At 44.8% G+C, this 9,780-nt stretch overlaps 1 protein-coding gene across 1 annotated transcript in view; it reads left to right on the top strand.

Moving 5' to 3' along the window:
* gpr37b (G protein-coupled receptor 37b) overlaps positions 1-8,667 on the top strand; it is a 24,547-nt gene extending 15,880 nt beyond the window's left edge. Inside the window, exon 2 of the mRNA XM_015958131.3 lies at positions 7,669-8,667. Coding sequence (XP_015813617.3) covers positions 7,669-8,481 — 813 coding nt within the window. The 3' untranslated portion in view covers positions 8,482-8,667. The remainder of the gene's footprint in view (positions 1-7,668) is intronic.
* Positions 8,668-9,780: the final 1,113 nt, after the last annotated feature.

The following is a 9,780-nucleotide window of genomic DNA, read 5'->3' as shown; positions in this document are numbered from 1 at the left end:
TAGAAATCAGCAACAAGCGCCCTAGTTGGCTGGTTTTACCTAGACACATAGAAAAGTGACTAGCGATATCACTAGAAAAGTGATCATTCTTAAGCTGTAACAGCAGATTTCATGACCACATATTCAGCACAAGTTTAAAATGGCTTTTTGAAAAATAGTCATGAGTTCATAGATATAAAAATCATTCGAGATGGTTTGGATGTGAGTGACTTACAACAGAACAACAGCTTGAAAGTCTTTCACAAATCTGGCAAATCTAAGACGACACCTTGGGCAATGGTTAGACAAAAGGACAGCAGAAATTGCACTTGTTTGCAGGGCATTAGAGGTGACTTGTGTTGGGACTCGCTCAGTGACCTAGTGGTAGAGTGTCCACCCTGGGACAGGGACATCATGGTTCCAACCCAGGTCGGGTCATACCAAAGACTTTGGCCCAATCCCGAAACTCACACTTCCACACCAATTGCGCAATTCCGGCCAGGGGTGCGAGTGTGTATGGTGTCCCGATTCTCAAGTGCGGATGTTGATCACGCCCCTCTTGCGCCTTGACTTGTATTACCCACAGTCTATTGTTGCAGGAGAACAGGCTCAAGTTCCTTTTCTGAACGTATGTATTTTGTAATGAAAGCAGTTCATTTTAGGACAATTAGTTGATGCTCTAAAACTTTTAGACAAAGCAGAAACAAACATTAAATCGTTTCAAATAATTGTTTGAAAGTTCTTAATAAAGTTTTTTTAAGCGTCACAGCGACCAGTATCCCGGCATGCATTGTGATAGATGAGGCAATGCTATCTGTCTCAGTTCAGCAATTATTTGCACATTTGTGCACCATGCCCTCCAAGCCTTACTGTGCCCTTTCTTTAAGTGCACTTTGTTGAAGACCGCAGGGCGTAGTTCGAGTATTGGGATTGGCATTGAGATTGGGCCTTTGAAAAAATGGGGCACTCAACATTAAGGGGTTGGATTGGAGGGTTAAACCACCAAATGGTTCCTGAGTGCAGCTGCAGTTGCAGCTCACCTGGCAAAGATTTATCTATGTTGCCTCCTCTGTGTAATGAAATATGTTCTATCCCCTGGAATCTAAGTGAAGATACAGGATGTGAAAAGTCATTGAAATGACGTGCTACTGGATATTTCAAATCCTTTCGTCTGCTTGTACTCTTATGTTCACTGATACTTTGTTTAAGTGGTCTTGTTGTTATGCCAATATAAACTTCCAGGGGACAGAACATATTACCTTACACAGAGGAGGCAACATAGATAATATATGTATATATATATATAAAACTTTGCCAAAGGATCTACACTTTAAATAAACTTCAACCAAAGTCGTCATTTGCATGTTTTTACTGTGTGGGTGTCGGAACGAGCCCCCGCACCGTGAGAACAAACATCTCAGCTCCAAAGCCGATCTTCATCCGCATACGTCACATGTCACGTGATCAGGAAGCAGAAAATCCATGTGTTAGGAGATTGTTTTGGGCTGCTCATTTAGGCACTGTCCCTTATATTGGAAGGAGCAGTTAAAGACAATTCGTTCTTTGCCATTGTGGTGCAACATATGGTGCGGAATGTACCAGGACTCTGTGGACTTGTGCTTCTTCGGATGAGACCTTAGCCAAATAACCCGCAGACTCTAGCTTTAGGATCTCAGAGCAGTAGGAGGCAGCCCTTGATGGATCCTTGACAAGTCTACATTTCGTGCTGCACAGACTCGGAAGCCCTGCCTCTTCGGGGGCTTTAAGAGGAGTTGGTGGTGAATGGCGGAGGAGAGGTGTAGAGTAACGCCTGACGCTGTCAGTGTCCACTCGAATTGTGGAGGTTTGTAGAAGGTTGAGGGCTTGCTGATCCAGCTTTGACCTGGTCACAACTTTCTCCGAGTATGGCAAGGTATCTAGTTGCCAAAGGCGCTGTACGTGCTGGAACAACTCAGTGCTTGTTGCTGTCGCAAGATGTAGGCATTGAGTTGGGCGAGTTGAGCTCTACATTGGAGTCATTAGGCCTTGGAGACACCAGCCAAGACAAGTACATACAGCAATGTGTCCATCTTTGAGTCCCTTAATGATAGGCTGAACTGGAGTTATAAGATGGCTCATGTCTGACCCAATCAGTAGAAGAAGCTGCACGTGGTCCACTGTGGGAAAAGGTAGGTCTCTTAGGTGTCTGTGGTTTTGCTGTAGTGCTGCTATTGGGTAGTTGTGCTCTGCAAAACTTAGCCCATCAGCAGAAAAGGCTTTGGAGATGAGGTACTTCTCATTCAGATTGGTGACAGACGATACCTCAAAGGAGACTGTTAGCCCTCTTAGTTGTTTCACATTCTGGTGAATAGTTTGTATAGGGAGAGTTTCTGGGGTGCCCTGTAGTTTGAGGGACTGTAGGACTGTTGCTAGTACAATAGTCCTCTCTGGGCCATCATCGAGTATAGCATAGGCTTTTAACGCCTGCTTGCCATGGTGGATGAAAATCGTGACTACCTTTAGCATCACCCGCTGTGAACGGTTTGGGCGATCAAGGTAGACTTTGGTTGCTGTAGAACTTGTGGTTGGGTTTGCATCAGCTGTGTAATGGACGAAGTCGTGGAGTACAGTGAGGTGCAGCTCTTTGCAGATCTTACAGGGCCGTTTAAGGGTACAGTTCTCTGTGGCACGACTGCGGCCACACTTTCGGCACCAATTTCCATCCTTGATCCATTTTACAATCTGATTAGGTGTAAGCTTCTTAAACTTATCACATGGGTTTAGGTAGTGATCATTCTCATCACAGTGTGGGCAATAGGGCTGTGGTTTTGGAGCCAAATTGCTATGAGTTGGCTTGGAGGGAGTTGTATCATTGTTTACTGTGAGAAGCACAGGAGTGGATCGTTCCCAATATGCGTTGGGGTTCTTTGCACTCTTATTTAGCCTGTGAGGCTCGGGTTGATATAAAGCTGCAGCCCGGCTTGAGATGCGTTTGGCATGGGACTTGACCTGGAGCCAGGCAGCGAGATCTGGTAGTGTGTGCGTTCTGTCTGAACCAGACTGCAGGATACTCCGGTTGAGGCAATACTCCACAAAACTGTCACGGTAAAAGGAGGGCATTTGACCTAGTAACCGGTACACATGCGATCCACACTGGAGCTCAATCCCATTTGGGCCTTCTAGAGTCTGTAACATCCCCACAACAGATTGTATAGACAGAGCAAAGGTATCAAAACTGTTAATGTCGCTCATCTTGAGTGTAGTGGAGCTTAGGAGGATACCAAGCTCTGATTGTATGAGCTGCCTTGGTTGGCCATATTTGTCCTGCAGTGCATCGAGTGCAGCAGTGTATGGATTTGGAATATGCATATAGGCCTTTGCAAGTTGTAATGCGCTGGGTAATTGTGACTTAGCACTTGGTATTTATACTGCTCACTAAGATGGCTGTGATTGTCTAATAAGCTGTCCAGTGCCATCTTAAGGAGGGCAAAGTCACTCTCTCGCCCACTCTCAAATACTGGTAGTGTTGGCTTAGGTATGCCAAAGGCAGTAGCAATAAACATGTCCACTCCGAGTTGTGGCTGTGGACCAGAATAGGTGGTGGGCTTTGGTGGAGGGACTGGGTATGGTGCAGGAGTGGCTGGAGGTTTCATCTCTCGAGACATCAGGGCCAGGGCCGGTAGAGTATGTCCTGGATTGGTACCTGTACATGGAGGGTACAACACTGCAGAAGATGGGCTGTTGTGGGATTCCCTCTGGTGCTGCATCATGGGAGGAATGTCAGATGAGAAGGTAGATTGGGCTGTGCTTGGCTGTGGCCAGGGGACTGCAGCAGCTTACATTGTCCCTCGACCTTGAGTGGGCTGTTGTTGAGATGTAATGGGCGAGAGTACGTTGGCTGCTGGAGCAGGTGTACTTACTGATGGAGATGCTGGTGGGGCCTGCACTATGTCTGTGCACTGGGCAGGATTCTGCGCATCCCTGGATGGAGCATTATGAGAGTGTGCTTCAGGCTGAGGGACTGCGGCTGAGATCAGGTGTCCAACTGATGCTACTGGACCTGTAAGTATTGAGACCTGGTCGTCTTTGCTAGTGGTGATGTTAGTGGAGAGCATGGAGGTAACTGGTTTGGCTAGTTCTACATCCGCTTCTAGCTTTTTGAGACGACGACTCTGTTCTAGGCGCTTGCTCATAGCTTCTCTAGCCTGTAGGGCTTCCTCTTGAGCTAGTTGAGCTGCCCTGGCTTGTGCCCGTATCTGCTGGAGCTCACGCTCGGCTAGAGTGTCTTCCTCCAGCTGCTGTTGTAGATCATTTAGTTCGTGTTTCTTGACACTTTCTTCTAGTAAAGCTGCTTGCAGCGGTGAGAGGCTGTGCAGGGGATAGCGGCAAGTGGAGTAGGTGGTTCGCCGCCCAGAATGTGAACTGGAGCTGGTTACAGTGCTTGTATCTCTCCTTGTATGGCTTCGGTATTTGCTATTAGAGTGGAATGAAGCAAGTGGAGGCTGTGAGCTGTGCACGGAATAATCTACTTCATAGTCCATTAGGTGCTGGGGTAGACGAGTCACTCTCTGCGGTCTGCTTCGTTCCTCTTCCGTGGGTGCAGGATCATCCATTTTGTGTTGGTTTAGCCTCAATCCGGGCTCAAAGGACAAGAATGTAATGCAGTAGCACTATACTAGTAAAGGGATACAGATTGGTTGAGGCCGTCAATATGGACAGGAGGTTCCGGTCTAGGTGAACGAGAAGTATTCTCAGTGAATTTATTGGCATTGACATTAAACAGCAGACTCTTTTAACTGGGGTAGGAAACATGTATGTGTACGTGTGGTTTCTAGGAAGAAACAAAGTCACTTCCGTAAGTTAAATAGTCCAACAAAGACATATCCAACACCCATTGCTAACTAAACAAATTATAAACCGATACTCGTGTAGCTGAAGGTACGTTACCAACTTGGCATGGAACTCGTAGGGCTAGCTTTAGCATTAGCAACTAACGGCAGTCATTTAAATACACTAACAACTGTGACTGATGTGGTACCAAACATGAAACAACATAGCGAACATAAATGTAACATAAATATTCACCTTTAGTACTCACTTTTATATCCGTCACGCACAACATATAAAACGTTAAACCGGAAGTATGTCCGTCATAAATTAAAGGCACGGTCTGGAAGCACGGAACAAACATTAGTTCCGCTCGGCGGAATATTAGTTCCGCTTCGGTCTTTCGGACAACATTGCTGCTTGCAGTATGCACAAGCTAATATGCTCATTCGGAAATTTTCTAGGTGTCCCATTTCTGTCAAGCTGACATTTTTCAAAGCATTTTGTATGCCACTTGTAATGCTACCCTTCACAATCTAATGTACAGATGTATGTGTAGGCTGATGGTCTCTGGAAATGGAATTATCTCTATCTTGTCCACAACGACACAAAGCATGACTCGATTCTATTCTAACTTTTGGAATGACTGGCGTTGTTGCCTGTATATTTGACAGATCTTGTCAGTTTGTATTGCTTTTGGTTGTAATTTTATTGTTATTAACTTGCTTTATTGTTCTTAATGTTTTTTATTTTCTTGCTTTTTTTTAACTGTTTTTAGTCCTCTAATCTTTATTCTTTATGAATTTAACTATTTTTACTGTTCACTGTGTTATCCTTCCCATTATGGACCTTAAAGGCCCGGAATAAAGTTTGATGATGATATATGGTTGGATTATTTTAAATATATTTTATTGCCTTGCTTAATGATGGCTTTTTAGCTTGATGCCTGCAATGTATTAATCTCTTCCTTTGGTTCATGATTTAGAAGCATTTTTATAAGATTCTGTAAGCTTCTTGTGTCAGTGCACTATGTTTTGTGAATGGGACTCCATTCCCCATAATGCTTTGTTGTGTGGAATTTGTTTTACATCAGCTGTTCTCCTTAACTAGGAACTATCTGCATGAACATGCACAATTCCTGATGAAGGTCTTTTGACAGAAGGCTTGAGAAGAATGAATACTATATTATCATAGATTGAAGTGTGCAGATGATGTTCCTCTTCAGGGAATCTTCAGGAAAAAGGAAAAGCACATCACACCTGTGGTGTCTGGATTCCTGTCAAAGTCAAAGTTGTTCATTTGTCTCCGCTGGGAGATACTTGCGCATTTAGCCAGAGGGGGTTACACTGCACCACTATACTTCACTCATCCAGACCACTACTAAAAAAATAGTACATGCACAGATTAGTAATAAAAATATTTAGACAGTTAAGCATATTTAAAAAACTAATAAAAACCTAAAATCATATTATTCTAAAACAAGAAATAAACAAGTGCAATTTGATCCGCGTAGAGCCACCCACAATCAACCCCTAACCCCAGAATTTACCCGCCTAGGCAACAGCGCGTCTACCAGACATGCTCATCTCACGCTTTTTGTGCACATGTGCACTGTCTAGTTTGGGATTCTGTTTAAACTCCTTTTGTTTAAAACACTTGATGGCCTAATCCAGGGGTGCTCAATCCTGGAGGGCCAGCATCCAGCTAGTTGTTTCTCTGCTCAAACACACTTGATTCAGTGGTTGAACCACCAGTTCAGAAGCCCGTGAAGCTCTACAGAAGCCGTAAATTACCTGCTCAATGAAATCAGGTGTGATGAAGCAGGGAAAGATCTAAAACGAGGTTTCTCAACCCTGGTCCTCAGACTTTTGGTAAACAGCATTTGTTACATGATGCTGTAATATTTTCACCCTGGCTACATAAGTTACTATTATTACAGATAACACATGGTGGCAAGACGACTGGTGGTGCAGATCGGAAGTCTCATTGATCAGTTACTATTTTTCTATCTCACTTACTTCTCATGGTTCCATATGGTTGCCCTTCATTAATGTAGTTAGGACCTTGTGTGTGTGTGTGTGTGTGCGTGCGTGCGTGCGTGCGTGCGTGTGTGTGTGTGTGTGTGTGTGAGGCCTATGTTGTGAACATCTTGCAACACGAGTACATCTATATCTGCCCAGGAAGTGTGTGTTTACATCGTTAAAGCCGTGGCTCTTTGGGGCCATCTGGGAAGCTGGTTGGTGTAATTAAATTGGATCTGGGGGGGGGGGGGGGGGGGGGGGGGGGGGGGGCTATACAGAGGAAGAGGGGAAAATGAGACCAGAAGATAAAAAAAATCAAGAGAGACCTAAGAGTCTGGGCAAGAGGAGGTGTGGAGCTGAATCAGTTTAGCTACACAAAGCTACACATTTTCAGGTTCCTGTTCTTTTTTTTCTTTCCAACACATGTTGAAGAATTGTTGTCACGTTTTGCAGAAGTGGTGCATTGTTCCTTTAGTGCTGCTTGCAGTGTCATTAGTGTGAGTCCTGCAGCGAGACAGATAAATATTTACTGAAAGCCATGCTGTGTTAAGAAATAAAACACTTGATAAATTAGGTGTCATTTTATCATCTTTTGCTTTTGGCAACTCATCAGCCTCTGATCGAATATAGGGGAGTCTTGGAGCAGTAACAGAAATGCTGGCAGATTGGTTCACCTGCCCGTTGAAATGATTATAGATTTGTTAGTTAGGGCTCTTAGCGCTCTAATGAACAATGCTCTTGAGAAAATCTGATTCTATGAAGTAAAGCCTTGGGGAACCTTCATGGCTCGGATTTTAATTCCAGTTCGCTGACAATTCTTAAATCTGATGTACATTTTGTTTTTGTTTTTATCTTGGTTCAGGTTGCCTCCCTGGGTGTGACAACCTTCACCTTGTGTGCTCTGTGCATCGATCGCTTCCGTGCTGCCACTAATGTCCAGATGTACTACGAGATGATAGAGAACTGCACATCTACAACTGCAAAGCTGGCAGTCATCTGGATCGGTGCCCTCCTCTTGGCCCTCCCAGAGCTCCTCATCCGACAGCTGGTGACCGAGGACACGGGACTCCCGGACGAGCCTCCGGTCGAGCGGTGTATCATCAGGATATCCACCTCTCTACCTGACATACTCTATGTGCTGGGCCTGACCTACGAGGGTGCTCGGCTGTGGTGGTGCTTTGGCTGCTACTTCTGCCTCCCGACCCTCTTCACCATCGGATGCTCGCTAGTAACTGCGCGCAAGATCCGGCGTGCGGAGCAGGCCAGCGTGCGCAGCAACAAGAAGCAGATTAGGCTGGAGAGCCAGATGAACTGTACCGTCGTGGCGCTGGCGATCGTCTACGGCGCATGTGTGGTGCCGGAGAACATCTGCAACATCGTCTCAGCGTACATGGCAGCTGGTGTTCCGGAGCAGACCATGTCGATCCTGCACCTCCTCTCCCAGCTACTGCTGTTCTGCCGAGCCGCTGTGACGCCAGCACTGCTGCTTCTGCTGTGTCGCCCACTGGGCAGGGCCTTCCTGGACTGCTGCTGCTGCTGCTGCAATCACGCGCCTTCCTCCACCACAGCCAGTGATGATAACGAACACGAGTGTACGACCGAACTGGAGCTGTCCCCGTTTAGCACTATCCGCAGGGAGCTGAGTAACTACACACCAGCTGGCTCCAACTGCTAAAATGGCCGTCATTATCAGGGAGGGAGGTTTTACTGGCCAGCTACCTGCCTACAGCTAGTGTTTTTATACTTTGCTAGGAGTGATTTGCCTTACCTAGTCCACTTTTAATATCAATAAGTGCACAAATGGGGTTAGACACCAAAAAACGAAGCTGAATCATCCAGGACTTCTTTGAAAATGTTTCTTTTTACTCAAGGCCAGGGGAGCTACAGGGACCGTGGATACTTTTAGCAGTCCTGCCTGAAACCTTTAAGACTCACAGATGGTCCTCCTGCAGGGTGTGGTTGCCCTGCAGGAGGAAGCAGCTGGTCTGATCAACAAGGAATCGAATTCTGGAATTGAAACTAGAATTTTTAACAATAAGTGCAGTCCGTTATAAAATTGTGAGATAAATGCCTTGCCATATTAGCTAAGTTTTTTTCCTTAAGGGGAGCCCTGTGCCGTTCAGCTAAGTGGAGAAATAATCAGTGCCAATCACCTTAAATTATGCCACTGTTACATTTCAGAGGACCAGGGTGATTAATTGTAGGGTGCATTTTGTATAATAATTCAGATACAGCTAAATATGTTGGCTCGCACTGCCTAAAGAAGTACTGTGTTTACAGACCACATCAGCTGCAAACAATAGAACGGTGCATATAGGGGAAGAAGGCTTAGTATAATTAAAGCATCTCAGTGGTTCTAACACTTTGCAAAAGAAAACCTCAAACAGGAGAATCCAGAAGTCCTCAGAAACACTCTGGAAAATATCCTCAGAACTAACAGGAGCTGGTCTCAGAGTACTAAAGACACAGACTTAATGGGATTAAACAGTTTTAAATGAACTAATTGAAGCTGAATTAGAGCTGATTGAAGCCAAATGGAATCAAATGCAATGCTACAAATTGAATTGAACAGAGTGAATGCGGATGGAATGGTTTTTAATGGCGATTTACTGGAAAGGACGGACAGAAGTCTGAAGTATCTGCACTACACTGTTGTATTGTGTTACGCTTTACACTTTGGGGGCTGTATATACTCTGTACACTTTCTTTGGTGCTGTTATGATGAATGTGCTGTGAACAACAAATCCATAGGTTCGATGTAGAAGCTCAAGAATCTGAGATGTTGTTTGTTTCCAGTCAAGAAGACGAATTACAACAATCTGCTACTTTAGAGTATGAAACAACGTCAGGATAAAAAATATTTTAAAAATCAATAGATACTTTTGTTGAACAATTTTCCCCTGATCTGGCCTTAAGTACTAGTTGGCAGCACTTTATTCTACAGTGATTACAGTACTAATGGTTTAAGGTTATT

The sequence above is a fragment of the Nothobranchius furzeri genome, chromosome 1, assembly GCF_043380555.1.
Source record: "Nothobranchius furzeri strain GRZ-AD chromosome 1, NfurGRZ-RIMD1, whole genome shotgun sequence".
Classification (NCBI taxonomy): domain Eukaryota; kingdom Metazoa; phylum Chordata; class Actinopteri; order Cyprinodontiformes; family Nothobranchiidae; genus Nothobranchius; species Nothobranchius furzeri.
The sequence above is the reverse complement of the archived record's forward strand: the minus strand, read 5'-3'. Positions and strand labels throughout refer to the sequence as shown.